The 21,873-nt window shown below is 48.3% G+C and overlaps 1 protein-coding gene across 1 annotated transcript in view; it reads right to left on the reverse strand.

Moving 5' to 3' along the window:
• Fa2h (fatty acid 2-hydroxylase) overlaps nucleotides 1-21,873 on the reverse strand; it is a 63,131-nt gene that overhangs the window by 14,485 nt on the left and 26,773 nt on the right. Inside the window, exon 2 of the mRNA XM_036188471.1 lies at nucleotides 8,388-8,480. Coding sequence (XP_036044364.1) covers nucleotides 8,388-8,480 — 93 coding nt within the window. The remainder of the gene's footprint in view (nucleotides 1-8,387; nucleotides 8,481-21,873) is intronic.

Here is a 21,873-nt window from a genome sequence, read left to right on the forward strand (position 1 = left end):
GAGGAAGGTGCCCATGACAGAGAAGCAGAGGAACAATGAGCAAGCCTGGGAGACACACTGCCATGGTTCTGGAAACTGCTCATCCTTCCCAGGCTTCCTTGTCCGAGCTGGCTCAGCCCCAGCAGCTCTCCCAGGAGCTGCCTTCCAGTGTCTCCAGCCTCTCTGGAGCTTCTCTACTGTTGCCATCACAGCCTTGGGAAAAGGGGGTAGGTGTTCTGAAGCGGGCTGGTAAGGCCACCAGTCACTCTTCTTGAGTTTGTGACCAGGGAAAGAGGTCCAAGCCTCACTCGGTTGCTGGTCCCTTCCTGATTCTGGTCTCCTTAACCTCATGCCTTGGTCCAGTGATGTAGACAGTCTCAAGGCTTCCATGTCTCCATCCCGAGTCTCCAAGTATGCATGCATACTTTATACCAGGAAAAAGAATGAGAGGAACCTTCTAGTACACCTTGTTTATACCTTATCATGCAGTGGCCTGTAGAGTCTCACCCTAGAAGGGGCTGGGCAAGGCCACATGAGAGCTTGAAGCTTTGCCCCCACATCAACACTCATGGAGCATGTGCTATATATATGTCAACTCTACATGGCCTAAACCATTCACTCATTTCTCAACATCCCCCACTAAACAGGTACTATAATTATTGTCATTTACAGATGTGATACTGAGTCTGGTAATCTGTCAAGGTTGCCCTGTTATATCTTCTTGTTGACTGCCCATTCACTATGGCGAATGCCTTGCTCTGAGTTCCTTTGGTTCTAACCCTTATGTGGCAAGCACTCTGCCCACTGAGTCATCTCCCCATCCCAAATTTGTTTATGTTTATTCTTTCCTGCTGTTTTTTTTTAATCTCCTCTGTCTTTTTTTTTTTTTTTTTTTTTTTTTTTTAGCTAAGGATTGAACCCAGGGCCTTGCGCTTGCTAGGCAAGCGCTCTACCATTGAGCTAAATCCCCAACCCCCTCTGTCCTTTCTTATTTGCTGTAATTTTGTATTTTATTTTTAAGAAAATTTAAACATTTTATTTACTTATGTTGTATGTGTGTATATGTGTGAGGGCACATGCAAGCCAAAACATGGTGCCACACCAAGGATTTGTGGAGGTCAGAGAACAACATGTGAGACTCAGTTGTCTCCTTCCACCCTGTGGAATTCCAGGGATTGAACTTAGATGGCCAGTTCTGTTGGCAGGAGCCGTTACCTGATGAACCATCTTAATCCTTCCTGAGCTAAGTATTTTAAGACATTTTACATTAACGCCTCCATTGGTTTTTAGTGATGTTTCTGAGTTTTTCCTTCTGGCTGTTGCTCTAAGGGTGATACCTGCATCTTTTATTTTATTGCCATCTGTCTCAGATGAGACCCCTGGATCTTCTATGTTCTGTGTCTGCATGTTACAAATGACACCCATATGCCTAAGTTTCATTTGTACATTTAATCTGGCCTTAGATATTTTAAGAAAACAACCATTTAAGGTCAGTGAGGTGGCTCAGTGGGTTAAGGCACTGGTGACCTGAGTTCAACCCCTGGGACCGACACAGTAGAAGGAGCTAACTGACTTCCCCAAGCTGTTTTCTGACCTCCACACAAATGCTGTGGCACACATAGGCCCCCCAATAAGTACATGTAATAAAAAGAAAACCACTTGTAGTTATTACTCAGACGTGTGGCCTCTCTCTACCTATCGAAGGTTTGGGTAAATGTTTATGCTCATCTGTTTTGCTCTTATTTTGCAAAGCAGGAAGAAGGGAACATAGTATTATAACTTTAATTCAGTGGAGACACAGGAAGAAATGTGTCAGTGAGCCACAAGACAGAGCAGATACAGAAGGAAGGCTGGGACCGGATTGCTGAAGAGGTGTTCATACGACACAGCTCTCCAACAGTCTGGTCTGTCCTTTGATGTCCTGTTGCACATCTGACCTGTACACAGGATTTCAGCCACTGTCTAGGTAGACCAGCAGGCCCTAATGCCCTCTATATATGGCACTACACAGTGCCAAGGCTACCTGTGATCTGCCCGGTTTTTGTTGTTGTTGTTTGTTTGTTTGTTTTTTTAATTTTTTTTTTTTTTTATAGCTTTGGCTGTCCTGGGACTCACTATGTAGACCAAGGTGGCCTCAAACTCAAAGTTCGCCTCTGCTGGGATTAAAGACATGTGCCACCGCTGCCTGGAATCTGCCCCCCCCCCTTTTTTAATCCCACACTGTGTCTACCTGAGGTAGTTCCCTTGGAACCCAAGGAGAGTCACTTTAGTCCAAAGGCTAAAATCCTCGCATCTACCCCTGCAAAAATCCCTCTCATCAGCAAGGGCATACACCAATTTTAGCATAGGGTCTCTATCCTACTGTTTTTGGGAGGGGAAGCAGGGTAAAGTGAGATGTCCATACAAATACAGAAGTGCAGGCCCATTGACTTTCTCCCTTTGTTTGGAATAAATATATTGAGTCCCAGAAGGCTAGTTTGTGGAAAGGAGGTGGTTGGTTGATCCTAGAGTGGAAACCTCCTTACTTCCTTCCATAAGTTTTTGTTTTGATGATTTTATAAATTGCATTTTATTTATTTGTGTGTGTGTGTGTGGGGTATGCATGTGTATATGCTCTCAGAGTGTCACAGTGTGCTGGCAGAGGTCAGACAGTCTCTAGGAGTTGGTTCTCTCCCTCCACCAGGTGGGTCCTGGAGATTAACTTAGGTTGTCAGGCTTGGCAGCAAATGCCTTCACTGGCTGAGTCATCTCACAGGCTCCTGGTGGTGTATTCTGAGACAGGGTCTTGTTATGCTATGCAGCCCTGGATGACCTGGATCTCAATACGTACACTGGGCTGTCCTCAAACGAGATAATTCTCCTGCTTTTGCTTCTCAAGTGTTGGCATTACAGGCATGTGCCACCATATCTGGCTCCTTCCCTAGTTTGTAGCACCCTCAAAACAGTCTCCCAAGAGCTAGAACCTTCACCTGGTGCTAGGCCTGGTTTAGCTGCTACATGCATACTGACTTCTCTTTATTTATTTATTTATTTATTTGTTTGTTTATTTATTTATTCATTCATTCATTCATTCATTCATTTATTTGGTTTTTCAAAACAGGGTTTCTCTGTGTAGCTTTGCGCCTTTCTTGGAACTCACTCTGCAGGCCAGGCTGGCCTCCAAACTCACAGAGAGCTGTCTGGTTCTGCCTCCTAAATGCTGGGATTAAAAGCGTGCACCACCACCGCCCGGCTGCATACTGACTGTTTTCAGCTTTCTTCTAGTCCTGGTTACTGAAGGACAGTGTAGTCACTAGGTAGGAACAGGTTCTCACTTTCTAGTCATTTCCAACATGGAAGCTGCAGAAACTGATTTGGAGAAGGGATAATGCCGGATGACTGCCTAGGTGGGATCTAGTGAGGTAGGAAGGAGCCTGTTCCTTCTTTACCAGGCAGACACTTCCTTGGGCCCCTGCCCTCCCGTGTAAGTGGCTTTCTTCCTCTGAGCTGGCCCCTGGTCCTGTCCTCCCACTCTGTGCTGACTAAAGCTCAGGGCACAGGGGAAGGCACCGTAAGGGGCCACTGTATGAGGCTGGGGGGGGGGGGGGAGGAGAGAAAATAGGACATAGATCCTGCCTCCAGCTCCCAGGCATCTGGGGACTTCCATGTCTACCCTCACTTTGAACCTGTGGGCCTGATGCTCAGAACAGGCCAAGGCTAGGGCTCAGTGCAGGGCTGTGTGGATGAAGGTGAGGCTATGCTCAGAAACTACTCTGGAGTGGGCAGGTTGCTGGGCTCAGGGCCTTCTTGGGTGGTTCATAGACCTGAGCAACAGACTGGCTCCAGGATGCAGATAAAAATCAGTGAGTGTCTAGGCCAAGCATCTTGTGTACCCCATGCCCTTCCCCCAACACAGCTCTGACCCTGCCCAGCCAGGAAGGGGGAGGCTGCTCCTGGCTATGCCAGGAATGCAGCTGGCAGCATGCAGCAGGAGGAAAGGGCAGCCTGCTGCCCAGAGAGTGGGCAGAGGGCCTGCTGCCAGGGTGAGGAGGGGCTGCCTCTGCTCTCTTTCTTGATCCCTGGATCCCCTTCCTCTTGGGCATCACAGGAACCAAGTGGCACAGGGCGGGGGGGGGGGGACTCAACCCAACAGCAAGTGCTTAGCATCTGCTTTTCCCCAGGGCAGCAAGGGCAGGAGGAGGCAACTGCTGGATGCCAGTAGCTCCTCCCACTGCCAAGAGCTCAAGCAATTGTTTAAAGATGTCCCCTGGAACTCTGCTCCAGGACAGCTTTCTGAGCCAGGGAGGTAGAGGATGGGCTTCCAAGCAGCAAGCCAGTGGGGAGAACAGTGAGGGACAAAACCCTCCCTAGAAGTCCTGGCTGTCTTTCCTATGCCCTAGAGACAAGCCATCCTGGGCTCTGGCCCCATACTCATTATCTTTCACAAGCCTTAATCATCAGAATGGGGGCTGTGATAACCTCACATTTCAGGCGAGAACATTGAAGATTGACTTCTCAGCCACAGATGCTAGACTTGGGCCTGATCCTGAGCATGGAGCTCAGAGCCCAAGTTCTTAGCACCTGGAGACCCAGACCATCAGTCAGTACAATCAGGGGCCTGTGACTGTGAATTCCCCAGCATATTGCTGTGGGGATATTCTGCAACAGTACCCACTGTTAGCTGGAGCATCGCGCTGGCTGGTTTGGGTCCTACCAGGATTGATGCAGACCTCTCCTGCTCAGAGGAAGTGGGACAGATGTGGGACAAACTCACGACCACTGAGGTAGCTTTGGGTCACCTGACTTCTCTTCTGGTACTCTGCGTCTCTCCACTCAGGGGACATGAAGTCTGGGAAGGGGAGCAGAGCCAAGCTAGAACTCACAGCCTGGAGTTTTATCATTCCCTGGGTGTGGGTTTGCCATGGAACCTTTGTTTTGGCCAAAGTACTTGCTGGTTTATGTTAGAACCTCCAAAGAGTAAAGCTCATCTGGCCAAAATCAACACTTTGCCAGCTCTACAGACCCCTGGATCCCCCAGTGTTAAGGGTTATGTGTGTGGTACTGAGGTCAGGGCAGGGACTCGGGGCGGGGGGCGGGCAGGGATGGGACTGACCACTACCTTTTCTGGTATATATAGATATCTCCATGTGCTTGTATGTGTCTCTGCATGCACATGTGTGTGAGTACAAATGCACCTATGTGCATACATGCGTGGAACCAGAAGTAGACTTAGGTGTCTTCACTGTTTTATTATTTTGAGACAATCTCTCACTGAATTTGGAGCTCACTGATTGGCTAGACAGACTGGCCAACAAGCCCCAGGGATCATCCTGTCTATCTCTCTCCAGTGCTGAGATTACAGATATAGTGTGTGTGTGTGTGTGTGTGTGTGTGTGTGTGTGTGTGTGTGTGTGTATGTAGGTTCTGGGAGTTGAACCCAGGTCTTCCTGCTTGTATGGAAAGCACTTCAATGACTTAGGCATCTCCCCAGCTGCACCAACGCATTTTGATTGGTGGCACACCTGGCTGGATGGTTTTCTACCTGTCTCCTGATGGACAAGGGCAGACTACGTTGGATAGCCTCTCCAAGGTGAAGGAGGCTGACTGTGCTGGAGTCTGGTTTAACTTGAGACAGGAGAAGGAAGAAGAGGTAGCCACTTTGGAGATACCCCCAGAACCTGTTTGGCTTTGTTCTTCCCTTCTGTCCTCTCCTCTCCCAGTCATAGGGCTCAGGGGGTACAGAGAAAAGGGCTCGTTAGGTATGGTCAGCCAGGCAACTAGCCTATGGCTAACTTGCTATCTGGGTCACTTTCCTGTGGCTAATCTGTGGTTAACATGCCAGCAAGGCTGCTTATCTGCTGGCCAAGTAACATTGGCAGAAGACTATATACCTTGGCCTCTGGCATTTGTTTTCTTCTCTTTGTTTGTTTGTTTGTTTTGGTGACAGGGTTTCTCTGTGTAGCCCTGATTATCCTGGAACTCACCCTGTAGACCAGGCTGGCCTTGAACTCAGAGATCGCCTGCCTCTGTCTCCTGAGTGCTGGGATTGAAGGCATGTGCTACAATGCCTCGCTGGCTCCTGACATTGATAACAGGATCAAGTTAGATTACAGATGGTTCATGAAAAATGCTTTGCTCAAGTATGAACTCAACAGCAAACTTGTAATTTAGTCAGGCATGATGACACATACCTTTAATCCCAGCACCCAGGGAGGTAGAAGTGGAGGCAGGTGGAGCTCTGTGAATTTGAGGTTAGCCTGGGCTACATAGAATGCTCCAGGCCAGCCCAGGGTACATAGTGAGAATGTGTCTCAAAAAGAAAGAAAACAACAACAACCTGAGGCTGTGTTAGGTTGATGCTCATTTGTTGTCTGGGGTGTCTGGGGGTAGGAGGAGCATCAGCAAACCCTTAAGTCTCATCTGCTTCCTGGGAGGCTGGCATCCCCCTGCCCTCTGAAACGGTAGGGTACAGAAGGCTAACAAGGGATGGCTCTGAAAAGAACACAGTGAATGGTCTAAAGAGGAAGCAGGTTGGAGGAAGGTGTGCCCCAAAGTCAAGAGTGATGGGTAGCTATGGTCACCAGGCCAGCCGGGTTCTAGAAAACAAAGATTTGGGCATGGGAAGGAGTTGCATTCTAGTTTTTTGTTCTGTTTTGTTTTTTGCCTCCCAAGGAGGCCTGAGTCCTACTCAGCTGAGAGATTCAAGGGGTGATCTAGAACATTCCAGTAAAATTCCATACAGATCCCGAAAGTCAGATGGACCTCACCTCTAACAGGGTGGGGCACCAAAGTTTCTTGATTTTTGCTCAATCTGTCTTTCCAGATTCCTCTACTCCCAGCCCAGCATGATCAGCCTAGTTTCTCCCCACTCTTTCCAGCCTGACCCACTTGGGTCCCTGGCTTCTGGGGCCGGGGAAGCTGGGCCCTGGCAGCCTGTGGCTCCCTTCCTTGGCAGCACCCAGAGAGCTCACCTTGAATATGAAGCTAAGGAGTCCTACCCTTGCAGACTCTCTCCTGGCCTGTGGACCCTCTGTCGGGGAGATAAAGCCACCGCCTTGTTGGTGTCTTTCCACAGCTTCTCAAGACAGACCTACCCCAACTGGGTCAGAAGCAGGTGGTAGTTCTCCTAGCCCCTTCCTTCCCAGAGAGCTGGGGAGTGATCAGGTGATGAGAAGGGAACAGGAGGACTCTTTGGGGAAGAGAAGAGAAAAAAATGAGCAGAGAAGGGAGAGGAGGGGAAGGCAGAGAGGAAGAAAGGAGAGGAGGAGAGGAGAGCACACTATTTATGTACCTAGAGAGCTTGCACTGTGCTGGCTTTCCTCGGGGGGGGGGGCGGGAATGGGGCACCAAGGGGACCCAGGGGGTTGGGTGCTCCCCGCCAGAGTAGTATGGACCTCTTCTTGTAGGCCATTCTTTGTCCTCTCTCAGCCCAGAGACACAGGAAGAAGGTAGAAGAAGAGAGAATGTGTGTGTGTGTGTGTGTGTGTGTGTGTGTGTGTGTGTGTGTGTGTGTCACAATGAAAAAGAGGTGGGGCAGGTAAGTCAGGCCCAGGTGTCTAATGTGCCAGGAGCTAGGCTGGGATTAGGGGGAGGGGAGGACCCCCTTCTCCCCCTCTGTATGGTTCTCCTTCTCCCTCATTGTGCATGTAATGGTGGAACAGCCCCGGGGGACTAGATCTTCCTCTTGCCTCATATAGGCTGAGGGTCAGCCTTGAACCACAGCTCAGGGAAACCATGGGGGAACCTCTCCAGAGCAGGAGGTAAAGTGTGTGTGTGTGTGTGTGTGTGTGTGTGTGTGTGTGTGTGTGTGTAGGCTGTGACATTGATGTAGCCCCAGTGAGCTCTCTATAGTATGTTCTTCCTAAGAGTCAGGCCCTAAGCCAATCTCACTGATGCTGGCTGAAAGGACTTGAGCCTGTAGTACCTTCCACTGGCTACTCACAGCCCCGAGTGAGGACATACTGGCTTAATCCTGGTCTTGCCCCAAACCCTCATCCTCATCAAAGCCCCTCATCCCTATCTGCCACACAACCTTTGCCACGGGGGACTTGTGGGTTCTTTATCTCCACTGGTCTTTCCCGAGTGATCGTCGATGCCAGGAACAGATTTTTCACATACCCTGGCCAGGGTGGGTCTGTCAACCCTGCCACTGTCCCCTTCCAACTCCAAGGTTCCTGGTGGGAGACCTGTCTTATTCCAGGTTACTTAGGGTGGGTTTCTTGCAGAGATTTCATGCACCATTTACCCCAGCTTCCCACCAGCAAGCCCTTCCCATCCCTCAGTGCCTGCAGCTAAGTTTGCTGCCCCAGGTCACACTTGGGCACCGAGGGTACCAGAGGCTCCTCATCTTCCCTGGGCATACATCATGGCTTCACATACCTCTCCACCCCTTGTAACCCCAACCATCCCCAGTGTCCTGTGCCAGCTACCTGGTCCCAGTCCACCACTTTGAACTGTGGCTCCGTAGCAGGGTCTATCTTCTGAGTCTCTGCAGAGGCTACAGCACCATTCTCCACGGGGTCCTGGAGAGAGAAGACACAAACGTACTTAGAGGATGAAGGGAGAGAATGGAGCCCCAACCACCCCAAGCGAGAGAGCTAAGGATGGGGAAAATCCCATGGGTGGGATTGGGGTGGGTGGAAATCAAGGACGATATGTACTTCTGCAGTCAGAGACCCTGGTGTGGGCGTCATTCTTCTTTGCACTTCTCCCTTACAAAACAAAAATGAAAGATGCAGAAAGAGCTGGAAAAAGCAAGCAAACCGTAAGGATGTGAGAATGGCTAGGGCTAGCGGCCAGGCCCTGCAAAATGTCGGGCAAACCGAGTCACAGGGTGGCACTTGATGGGGGCTCACGGTGCACACCCGATGACAGCCCTCCTTTCCTCTCTCTCTCTGCCTGGTTACTCAACAGGCTGTGTGGGGTCACAGGCGGGCAGTCCATGTGATCACAGGGAGACTGGTCCTCCAGCAATCCCAGTCAGCCAGTCAGTGGTCACGTGCAGGACAGAGCTAGCTGAGGTGTGCCCAAGTGGGCTCAAGGTTAATTTAAACTAGTAAAGAGGTAAAGCCAGAAGGAAATGGAATGTGCTGGGAAAATCACACAGCTTCAGCTAGCTTTGACGTCACGTGGGGTTGAGACCAGAGAAAGCAGATTTACACGGAAGTAAAACTCAGGCTTCCCTGTAGGAAGGGCAAGGACAGACCTTGCCGGTGGGAGCTTCCCAAGTCCGGTGGCCCCAAACAACCACAATCCTAATGGTCCTGGGAAGCCAGATGTTAGCCAGAGGTTTGGGAGGTTTGAGTAGCCCTCTGGGGTTTCTTTTTACCTTTCCTCAGAGTATGTAGCCCAGATTATCCTTTATCTCACAATGCAGCCCAGACTGATCTCAAACTCCCCATTCTCAATGTCAGCCTCCCTAGGACTGGGGTCACAGATATACACCAGCATGCCCAGCAGCATTGGGCTTTGCTACTATGCCTACATTTTTCTTTCCAAATAAGCCTAAGAGAACTTTTTGGTGATGGTGACCATGTTGGCAATTTCTAGGAAAACCCCAGATGCAATCCAGAAGTGGGCTTTTATAATCCTACCTTTGTGTATCTTTGGGTTATCAGACTAATACCTGCTTCTTAAAATATCTATCTATGTATATATGTATTTTTAATTGAGACAGAGTCTTGCTTTGTAGCCCACGCTGGTCCCAAACTAACCTTCCTCGTATCTCAGCCTCTCATAGGCTGGGATTACAGATATGTACCACTACACACAGCTTCCATACCTGAATTTTTAAAAGGTTGTTTTATTTTTATTATGTGTATGGGTGTGGGTATGTGCACTTGAGTGCAGAGGCCTGGTGAGGGTATCAGATCCTCAGAGCTGGAGTTACAGGTGGTTATAAGCTGCCTAATGTGGGTTCTGGGAACCAAATCTAGGGCCTCTGCAAGAGCAGTGTGTACTCCTAACCACTGATCTCTCCAGCCCCTTATGATTTTTATTTTGAGACAGAGTTTCTCTGTGTAGCCCTGGCTATCCTAAAACTCCCTCTGTAACCAGGTTGGCCTTGAACTCAGAGGTCTGCCTGCCCACGTGCTGGGATTAAAAGTGTGCACTACCACCATCTGGCTGAATTTATTTGATTTGATTTTAATTTTTTTTTTTAGATTTATTTATTCATTATGTATACAGTATTCTGCCTGCATGTGTCCCCGCAGGCCAGAAGAGGGCGCCAGATCTCATTATAAGTGGTTGTGAGCCACCATGTGGTTGCTGGGAATTGAACTCAGGACCTCTGGAAGTGCAGTTGGTGCTCTTAACCATTGAGCCATCTCTCCAGCTCCTTCTTTTTTTTTTTTTTTTTTTTTTTAAACAAAGCATCTTATGCTCTCTTGAGGACCAGGAAGAGGGATTTTACAACACAATATAAGCGGAAAGTCCTTAAATATCCCTCATAGGCTGTTTTCCTCCTTCTCTGTCAGCAATTCAGTCATCTTTCCTGTTCCCTTCAAGTTGTTCATTAGTTTTCTTTCCTTCTGGGTCTTATTCTAGCTCTGGCTGGAACTAACTACTTGGTAGCCCAGGCTCACCTAAAACCAGTGTGCTCCTTCACTGGCCTCACAAGCACTAGGATTACATGTGTGAGTCACCATGCAGGGCCTTAGCGCTCTGTTGTAATATCAAAATATTCCTGAGGGATTTAGTCGCTGTGCTATCAACCCCCTCTTTCCCAGATGGTTATTTTCTTCTGGTTACTCCATGTGATGGCTGTTCTTGGTTGTCAACTTGGCTACATCTGGAATAAACTAAAACACAAATGAATGGGCACACCTGTGAGGAATGTTTTCTGTTTTTGGTTTTGTTTTGTTTTGTTTTTTTGGTTTTTCAAGACAGGGTTTCTCTGTGCAGCTTTGTGCCTTTCCTGGAACTCGCTTGGTAACCCAGGCTGGCCTCGAACTCACAGAGATCTGCCTGGCTCTGCCTCCTGAGTGCTGGGATTAAAGGCGTGTGCCACCCCCTCCCAGCTGAGGGATGTTTTCTTAATTAAATCATTTGGAGTGGTAAGACCCACTTCTAATCTGGATTTTTGAGGTGGGAAGATCCACCTTTAATCTGGGCCATACCTTTTGCTGGCAGCCTGTATAAGGTCATGGGAGAAGGAAGCTCCCCACCTCTATCTCACTGCCTGCTTGCTCTCCCTCTTGCTAGCCAGTCCATTCCTTCACTGGCATTTGAGTCTACTTCTCTGGGATTCCAGCGTATCCTGAAGACCAGTTGAGACATCCAGCCTCTTGGGCTAAACAACTATTGTGTTCTTGATCTTTCCATTCATAAGCAGCCATTGTTGAATTAGCCAGACCACAGCCTGTAAGTCATTCTAATAAATCATACATATATACATACATATGTATATATGATATATATATATATATATATATATATATCCCATATACATATCTATCTATCTATCTATCTATGAGAGAGGGAGATTCATTCTGTAAATTTTGTTCCCCTGGAGAACCCTGATTAATACATCCCAAGTCCTTTCTTAGAGTGTTCTACTCCTTCCTTCTCTATACTGCAGGCCTACCTTCTGTAATACCATCTTTGTAACTTAACAAAAGGATGGTCTTCGCTGGGAAGGGGTTTCCATAATACTATCATTTAATGTTTTTTTGTATGCTACACTCTTCAGATACTCAGAGCATCATACACAGAACTGACTGGGGCACCCAGCTGACACCCCTGCAGACAGGAGGAAAGCACAAAGTACCCCACTATCTGACTCATGTTTCCAGTCTTTGGCACACATTCTCTTATGCTTGGCTGGCTGCTCCAGGTCCTGGCAATCACCCTTGGCTCCTCCCCTCCGGGGCTGTATAATCCCTTCTCTCACCTGACAGGCCTATAAATGTCTGAACAGAGCCAAAGTTCCCACCTCATGCCATCTGCATTGCCCCCTCCTGGGATACAACAGGGTCTCTACACGTGCCTTCGGGTCCATGTTTCTCTTCTAAGGAACATGTGGTGGGCCACAGGCAGGACCAAACAGAGCTTGTACCCCCTTCTCACACACCTTATTTCTGACCATGGGAACTGAGCAAACATCAAACCTTTTGGCCACCACCCTATCAACTCATTCCTTCAGTTTATTGAACCCTGAAGCTTTTCTTAGCAACTGGGAGGTTGGCATGGGGTTAGAGGGTATGTATGGTAAGGAGATTATAAACGTTCATCTCCATTGTCAGCCTGTCTGGATTTAGTGTTAGCATGGGAACACATCTCCGGGGTTGTCTATGAGACTGTTTTCAGGAAAGTTTAATAGTCAGGATGTCTCACTTTCTGACACTGCCACGTGATCTTGTCATCTGAAAACATGTTGGGCTAAATATCTTGGGACGTATGTGGACCAGAGACTACAGGTTGGACACACCTGGGTTTGTGGAAAGAGGGAAAACTAACTCCTATGAGCTAGGAAGCCAGACTGGATAAAAAGGAGAGAATGGAGCAGCCATCTCTCTTTGCTTCTGGATGGAAGGTACAAGGTGGCCAGCTGCCTCTAACTGCCCCCTTTGCCTCCCCTGCTGTGATGAACTGTACCTCCTTAAACTTTCAGCTGAAATCATCCCTTCCTCTTCTGAGTTGCTTTTCGTCAGATATTTTATGACAGCAAAGAGGAAGGTAACTAACACAGAGGTGATGTGAACCTGTAGTGCTGCTCACTGGAGCGCCCCAAGAGTCATGTGCTTGCCGTGCCATGAGAAGAGAGGACTTGGGAGACAGTGGACACCACGACATCCAAGGAAGAAGATGATGGTGAGTATAAGGGCCAGGAACTTTGGGTTCCCCCACTTCAGGAGCCAGAGGTCTGTAAGGATCACAGTGGCCGTCTACTTCCTCCCAGTTCCTCCCTCACACCATAGCTCTCCTGAGGTGAGCGCAAGCCTTGTCCACCTCAGACCATCCTTTCAAGTGACTTCCCTGCCTATAATGCTTTCCATTATAATTCCAAGCTCCTTTTCTGCTATGCCCTTGGATTAACTCCATTCTCCCTCACATCAAAAGGATGACTTCCCATGTCCTATAACATGCCTTACATTTTCCTTCTCAAATGTCCCCCTGTCTAGGAGACAACAGTTAATACTTCATGAGTGCTTACTGTATGTTTGGCCCTTGAACCTCCCTAGCAATAGTACTGTATGAAGTAGGTGCCATGTTATTCCCATAGCCTTCTGCCTAGGGAGGAGCAGAACCAGCACATTCTCTTTCCCATCATGCTCTTCTTCTCTTGCCATCTGAGCCAGAGATGATGTCTCCACTTCCTCTGTTGGCATAATTTCTTGCTCTGGTTGTCTTCAAATATTTGAGTAATTATAATTTGTTCAGTGGCTTATATTGAGGACTTTTGGATTGCTACTTCCTGTTTCTCTAGCTGGACCCTTGCAGAAACTGAATGTTATCCCCACATGGCCTCAGTGGGCTCATACTTTACAAAACAGCCCAAGCCTCTTGAGACTTCCTGCCACATGATGGGAGTGGGTCGGGGCTTTGTTCTTGGCGATGTTAAACTAATAGAGTGTCCTAACACTATTGTGTGGTGAGGAATTCAGCTCTTTGAGAAAGTGGTGCCCCCCATTGACGATGAACACATCATGCTGGAGTGCTACTCTAGGCTGGTGAGGGCAAGCAGTGTCCACATACAAGGATGAAAACTCATATGGACATAGAACTCATATGAAATACCAGTATTTTTTCCACAAATAAAATGTATTTTTAAAGATTACTATCGAGCCGGGTGGTGGCAGCGTACCCCTTTAATCTTGGGAGGCAGAGGCAGGAGGATCTCTGTGAGTTCGAAGCCAGCCTGGGCTACAGAGTGAGTTCCAGGAAAGGCACAGAGCTACACAGAGAAACCTTGCCTATAAATAAACAAACAAATAAATAAGTAAGTAAATAAATATGACTATCAGCAACCCTTCACAAACAAGGGGAGACTCAATACCAAATATATAGGCAATGCAGGTTTACAGCACAAAAGGCACTTCTTCTAAAGAAGGGCAGTTGACCGCTTTATATCAACACTGGAAACAAACAGTTCTATTTTCAAAATATTTATCAGTGCATGAAAATGACCAAGTCAAGTCTCACTTCATGAACACTCATTTTTCATGCTGTTCCCTCCATTCAAATGGGTTGCTGTGGGACCCTGGACAGAAGGTCTAAGAGGAAACAGGCCAAGTGTTCACTTCAGACCCATTCTAAGGCTCTACTTGGAAAACTATTGAAAGTCCAGTTGTACAGAGAGAAGATGGTTACAGGTGGAAACAAAACTGTTAAGGCTTTTTTGCTCAGTTCAGAAAGTTCTGTTTTAAATGAGAGACGCTGAGGGACAGCTGCTCTTGGGACCTGCTCTAAGAGCCAGGAGACAGAGTATGTTGTCACGTAGAAGGGTGACTCACAGCTGGCCACATCCCAGTGTGGAGTAGCTGGTGGTTCTTTCTGGAGAGTTCTTCTGAGTCATGGACCAAGGCCAGAGTGAGGGCTGACGGTGGGAGCACACTGGCCGGGAGGGTGGAGAAAAAGAAGAGCAAAGGGACAGGGACGGATGGCACCTTGTCCCGTCTTTCTCTTCCGCTGCCCCCGCCTAATCAGACCTCAGGGAGGCCTAGGGGACATCAGGCAGTACTGTCACGAGGGTCACGCTTTCAATGTTCCTGGAGTGACCACATGAACAAAGTACTTCCTGGGTGGCCTTATGGGACAGCACCCTTCTCTGGCAGAGGCCCAAGTCAGTATCACAAGACTTAACAGGCATCCAACGAGGGAAGAGACTCCAAGGAGAGCCAGGGCCAGTCACACATCAGTATCCCCTGCAGCAGGAACATTCTGGATTGGACATGTTCTCCCAGCATGTCTTTCATTAGTAATTTTATCAAGACTAGCTGTGAGATCCCAGAAGGTCGAGCAAACCTTCTCTGCACGTGGACAGAAGCCCCAGGGGCTTCAGGAACTGAGGGCTGCCCAGTAGCAGCTGTCACAACAACACGCATGTAGCTCTTGTTTTCCAGGCCAGTGTTTATTCCGGAGTCAGGTCGGGCTTACCCTTGCCTTCCACAAGCAAACACCACTCATAAATCAGAAGTGTGCAAAGGTCACCCCAGGGAAATAGGCTACAACCCTAACTTTAAAAGTCTTTAAACTTTTTTTTTTTTGGAAACTTCCACAATGCATTTAAAAGACTCTTGGAAGGATGCCAAAGGGAACCGTATAAACCAATCAAGAATCCCAAAGCAAAGAAAACTCTTCTGGTTTCTGCCTTTAGGTTGGACAAGTTTCAGTATTTGGGGAGGAAGGTGAGTAATTTTGTAGTCAGACGTACACTGGCTTTCACAAGAATGATTAACACATGTACTAACAAGGGTGACAACAGTGTCCTTTCCACCTGTATCATGTGACAGCTTCCTTCTTTAGGGGAAGAGGACCCTGAGACAGGATCTTGCTATGAAGTCTGGGCTGGACTTGAACTCACCATCTCTCTGCCTCAGCATCTCTCGCTTCTTCTATCTTATTTGCCTGCTAGTTGCCTCTCCAGCTAGCATGTGAGCTCCTCAAGGTGGGGACCCTGCCGGCCTTGCCCGTTCTGAGGCACAGGCCCTAGGATGGCACTCAAATATTTGCTGAATAAGAAGAGTCAGTCCTGTGTCAGCATATCAATGGCCTGTTTGGGTGTAAAGATAATGAGGAGGGTTTATATGTGGGCAGGGTGGCAGGGGAGGATTGCTCCAGTGCCTTCCACAGGCTGCTTTTCCTCGGAAAGAGAAAGACAGCCCACAAGGAGTCACCAACTCAACCTGCCAAGAAGCTGGCACAGGCTGGCACCGAACCTTCCCCGTTAAGAGTCACTGGATCGACTTTGTTGACTACCATGGGAGGCCTTACCCACTCTGAGGAGTGGATGGGGGTAGAGTGGGAGGGAGGTGAGGAGGCGGGAGAAGGGGAGGGAGAGGGAACTGGGGTTGGTATGTAAAATGGAAAAAAAAATTTAATAAATAAATATATTTAAAAATATAATAAGCCACATAAAGATGGATGTTACACAGAGGGGGGAAAATAGAGTCACTGGATCTGCTGGGCAGTGTACTGTGGACAGTGAGGTAGGCATTCTGACTTCCTTTAATACTTCCGCCACCGTCTGAGGCCAGGTGGAAAAGAAGTCCGCGGACAGCAGCACCTGCCCACACCTTCTCCCAGCTCCATGCCAATCACTGGCTGCTCTGAGGTGTCACTTGCTTTTGTGGCCACAGTCCTGCTTACATCTCTTGGTTTTCCTCCCCAGCCAGCTCCCTCACAGCAAGTTCAGCCCCATTAGACCCAGAACATACAGGGCAGGTGTTCACTGGCAGCCCCTGGAGGTCCCAGGTACCCCAACGCCCTGTTTCCACCTTCAGAGGCCAAGGAGGCGGCAGTGTCAAGTAGAGCAGGGTGTGGCTCACGGCTCCGACTCCTTTTGTTCACAGATGGTTTCTGGGCTGGGACAGTCTTTACTTCCCCAAACTGAGACACGCTTACATGGATTTTCCCTCGAACGGGGGCCACCAAGAGACAACCCAGTGTACGAGCTACTTTTCTTGTTGCTTTGCTAAGATACCAGACAAGAGGATGGGGTGACTTTGGCCCCTGGTGTGACTGGGCGGTACCTCGGGAGGGGAAGGCCTGGCGGCAGAAGTTGAGACAGCACAGTCGGGAAGCAGAGAGTGATGAGCGCCAGTGCTCCGCTCACTTTCCCCTTTTCATTCAGTGACTCCAACATTCAGGGTAGGCGTCCTCTGTTTAGTTAAATCTTTCCAGAAGTGTCTTCCCCGGAAGTGTGTTCCCATGGCGATTCTAAATCCCTTCAAGCTGCTAACGAAGATTAAGCATCGCTCTCAGACAAAGGCCTGGGACACTTTTTGCTCCGAGCATTGGCACAGAGAAGGAAGGCAGACAGAGGGGAAAGGTAGTACTACTCCATGACTGATGTCACGTGATCTTGAGCTCAGGGAGAATGATGGGAATGAACACACTACAGAGAAACAGAGGGCCATATCCTGTGATGAGGGGCAGCTCTGACATGGGTCCAGGTCATGGGAGACAGGGGCCTGTTTCATCACACTATGATTTCTAAGAAGATCCAGAATACTAGATTTTTATATGAAATTTCTAGAATTTTTTTTTTTTTTTTTTCTCTCCCCCACTTCTTAGATATGCTTGGAAAATGCTCTACTGAGTTCTAGCCCCAGCCCTGGACTTGCATTTCTAACAAATTCTGTGGTTCAAACTGACATACATGAACATAAACACAACCCTTGGTGTGACTGTTGGAAAATTCCCGGTGAGCTGCTAAATGTGGGCACCCTACTCGTTGAGAAGGAGGGGCAGGGAGAGCTAAGAACAAGGATTGTGTTTCTCCCCAAATTCCCAGAATGAGGAATCTAGATGGGGAGGCTGGGCTGCACCTACAGGAAACAAGCTTGTGGGGAAGCCTGTACCTAGGCCCTGGGTTGGTTGGGTGATAGGCTGACACTTTTAGAACCAGGGTCTTAAGGTACACGAAGGGAGACCCTGGATTTGCTCCTCCCTCCAATACTAGACAGCTTTAATTAACTCAACACAGCCCAGAGCCAGTTGAGGGAAGAGCCTGGATGAAGGAATTGCCTAAATCACAGTGGCGTGTAGACATGTCGCTGTGGGACTGTCTTGTTAATTAGTGTAGAAGGGCCCAGCCCACAGTACTCAGTATCACTCCCTAGGTAGGTGGTCCTGAGCTGTTTTAAAAAAGCTAAATAAATAGGAACAAGCAAGCCAGCAAGCAGCATTTCTCCATGGTTCCTATTTGAGTTCCCACCTCGACTCCCCTCAGTGATGGACTGTGATCTGAAAGATGAAATAAACCCTTTCCTCCTCTAAGTTGCTTTTGGTAAGGATGTTTAATCATAGTAACAGAGATGAAACTAGAATCCCATGACACCTTGGCCTTGGTCTTCTGGCCTCCAGAACTCTGAGATTACACATTCCCATAGTCTAAAACACCTCCTCTATAATTTGTTGTGGAATCTGCTAGAAAGTCACAGTTTTAGCAGTGTCTCTTGGGATCCAGACAAGGCCACCGAGGAAGAGGAGATTCAACAGGAGATAAAACCACACTGGAGGAGATATCAAAGGTGATATGGAGTCAGGGTCTACATCTCACCCTATGTCAAGATGTTGGAAACCAGAGTCTCCTGGTCAACACGGCCCTCCTCCCCAGCCCATATTGGTTACCCATGCATAGCTCTTAGAAGGGACATTCGACTATTTATTTCCCTTCCTGGCTCAGAAGTAACCTGTTCTGCCTTCTTTAAGGCCTGAAAAGTCACTCCCCAGTTTTCTCCACTTAGAAGCATTGTGCATCAGAGGCAGGCTATGCTTGGGGATGGTGGGGGTTGATCACAAACTGCTGCTCTCTCTAACACAAACCTTGTTCTTTGTACCTCCCATCTCCTCCTCTGCTACATAGCTCCTAGGACAGCCATGACATCTCCACAGAGAGCTAGCATCTCAGGAGCGTCAACATATGTGTCTCTGAGGGACTGGCAGGAGGCTCTATAGATGGGGAAACTGAGGATCAGGGGGACCAGGCAAGCAATGAAAGATCTCTCAGATGATTAGTCTCCAGGAAGATTCTGCTCTGGGAGGGACTCACTGAGATGTCTCCAGACCCCTAGGCAGGGTCCCTGTCTCAGCCCCCAGCACTCTTCCAGTCCCCAAGCCCTGTCTTCCCTAGAGAGGGTGTGCTCGGAGGGTGCATGGGGAGAGAACAGCGCAGAACAACAGGACGCCTGCGTGCCGCAGCACAAACAAACAAGTCCAGCATACAGGCCAGCTGAAAGGAGGCAGTGTACGACAGGCGGGGGCTGCAAGGGGTGGGGGAGAACCGCATAAAGGAATGTTGTTTGAGAAAGCTGGGGCTGGGCACCAAGGGATGGACAGATGTCCTTTTATCCCTCAGCCTGGGTTGTGCTTGAAAACACTTTCTGTGAAATGAGACTGGTGCCCCCGGCCCTGCGTCCAGCTGCCTCCACCCGCTGCAGGCACAGAGGAGGTGGTGGTTCCATACACCTGGTAGCACATGGCCCAGGGCTGGGTGCAAGGGGCAGGCCCCGGAGAGAAAGGTGATGGTGCCAGGACCTTCTGGAGCCATGGGAAGAACCTTCTTTGCTAGGAAGGCTTTGTGTTGACAAGCCCACCTCGGGGCTCCCAGGAGCGGCCTCCTGAGAGCTACCTGCTTAGAGAGCTGGAAACTAATGGCAATGAAAGTGGCAGGGCCTGCTAGCTCCTCAGAGCTGCTCTCTGTCTCCCTGTGTCCAAGCCAGAAGACAATTCCTTCAGGTTCATCTCTGGCCAATCTTTTGTGTTCCTTGAGGGTCACATTTGACAACTGACAAGCCACTGAACCCCCAAAGGAGGGCCATGATTACTCTTTCCATAGTCACGGCAGGATGAGTTCCAGGTCACTATTCCAGTATTCATGGTGAGAAGAAAAGCAGAAAGAAATTGACAGGAAGCTTGAGCCGTGGCCTGACCACCCGCCTCTGCTCGAGATGTGTGGAAAGGACAGGGTGCTAGCCCAGGGCTAGGCCTTTGACTGCAGTTGACCATAAATGTGGCACTGCTTTGAGTCATGAATTGACATCCCTCTGCTGCCCTCATGGGCAACCTTGTCCCCAGAAGCAGAAAGCAGCTTATATAGGAAATCCAGCACACCAGAGAAGGGGCCAGCGGCTTGATAATCCTAAATCACCAGATGGGTGTGGCCACTGGTAGGTTGTCCGTGTGCCACAGATGACAGCATACATATGTGCATATGGATAGCACTAGTTGGACTCAGAGGCTTCTTGCAGGGAGGGAAGGACGGCAGGACTTACGTGAGGTTGGGAAGGGAATGTGTTGGGGAGGTCTGAGGGAAGTTAGAGCAGAGTTGGGGATAGGTATGCTAAAAATTCACTGTGTACATGGATGAAACTCTCAAAGAATAAATAAAAGTACTGTATCTGAAAAACGTTGCCAGACACCCTCTACTAGATCTTGACAGTTCCCATGAGCTGTTTTGGGGACAGGGGTTTTGAGTTAGGGCTAACTTTGTAGCTTGGGCTAGCCTTGAACTCACAGCCATCATCCTACCCAAGCCTAAGTGCTCGGATTACAGGGGATGGACCACTATGCCGCATCATGCTGTTAACTTGATTCTCTTCCAAATCTTACCACAGGATGTTTGCATCTGCATGGATCCTCTCTAACCTCTGACTTCCAATTAGGAAAACACTTCGAAGAATGTAGTCAAGCAGACTGATGCATTTTCCCAGGGGATGTCTTACTTAGGAGCTCAGAGGGATCTGTAGGGGCAAATCTCCCTCCTGGAGGTACTACCTTGGCTTGGTGAAACTGAACAAGGGGAGTTGCCTGAGGATTCTGGGTCCTTCTTAGCAAAATCTGTCCTCTACTGAAGGAATAGGATAAAAAGGACCAGAGCCTGGGTTCAGATGAGGACACCAGCAGCTTCAGAGTGCCAGTGCCTTGGAATGGTCTTTTGCAGAACTGGTAAAGTATCACCCAGACTACAGTCTCTCAAGCCTTTATCTCATGGATTTCTAGAGATCTTTATAGGATGTGCTACCACAAGGAAAATACCAGGAAGCCATCTAAAAATCTATATTGCCTCATCGATCCAACATGCATATAAAACAAAGTTCAGATCCATTATGTGACATCCTGAGCTGTAGGGACTGTCTTCTCAATACTGCATTGGACTATTTTTAATTTACTGATAAGTTTTAGTTACTGTGCGCGTGCACGTGCGCGCGCACACACACATGTGCAGGTGTGCATGCCATGGCACATATGTGGAGGCCAGAAGAAAACTTTTTAAAGTTGGCTCTCTCTCCCATATGGGTCCCAGGGGTCAAACTCAGGTCGTTATGCTGCATAGCAACTGTCTTTACCTGCTGAGTCACCTCAGCAACCACCTATTCTACTTTTTGAGACCGAGGCTTCTGTAGCATACGCTGGCCTTGAAGTTGCTATACAGCAGAGGGTGATCTTAAACCCCTGATTCTCTTGCCTCTCCCTCCTGTGTACTGGATTACAGATACAGACCACCATGCCCAATTTTTGTGCAGTGCTGGGGATCAAAACCAGGGTGTGTGGTAGGTAACTATCAACTGTCCTCCAGACATTGGCTATTTTTTTTTAAGAACAAAACCATTGATTTATAAATAACCTCAAATATGACTACCCCAGAGGGAATATTCTCACACTTCCCTTTCATAGCCTATTTATTTAAGAAAATATTTATTCTGTCACTGTTTATAGCTATGCAAATAACTTCATTGTAAGCACCAATAATAGTCTCTGAACTGATTTTTTAAAAACAACAATAATAAACAAACCTCCTAACCAACAGCAAATGACCTGCCTTACACCTAAACATCCCCCTTTTCTCCCCTAGCCTAACTCCCTAGTTCTTTTCTTTTACAGTGGAGAATAGTTTTGCTTACAGGGTTCTGAAACAGTCCTGTGTCCTATAAGTCTATGTCTCTTTTCCTCACAGTTAACCTGACAACTTCCAGACTTAGTCACTATACATTGCTGAAATTAGGCAAGGCTGCATAGGGGACCCTTTAACTGGAGATGGAAAAAAGTTCCTGGTGAGCTTGTATTTGGAACTTTATATGGTGAAGTGCCACATTCTATACTTGGTGGTCACACTGGGTTTTAACTCAAAGGGATGAATCCCTTGAACAACCCAGAGGAGGAGGCTGTCCTCTTGGATGATCTGTCTGAAATGACCATGGTGAACACATACTGCAACATGTCAGGCAGAGAGGACAAGAAGCAGGTATT

Source organism: Onychomys torridus, chromosome 5 (assembly GCF_903995425.1).
Source record: "Onychomys torridus chromosome 5, mOncTor1.1, whole genome shotgun sequence".
In the NCBI taxonomy this organism is placed as follows: Eukaryota; Metazoa; Chordata; class Mammalia; order Rodentia; family Cricetidae; genus Onychomys; species Onychomys torridus.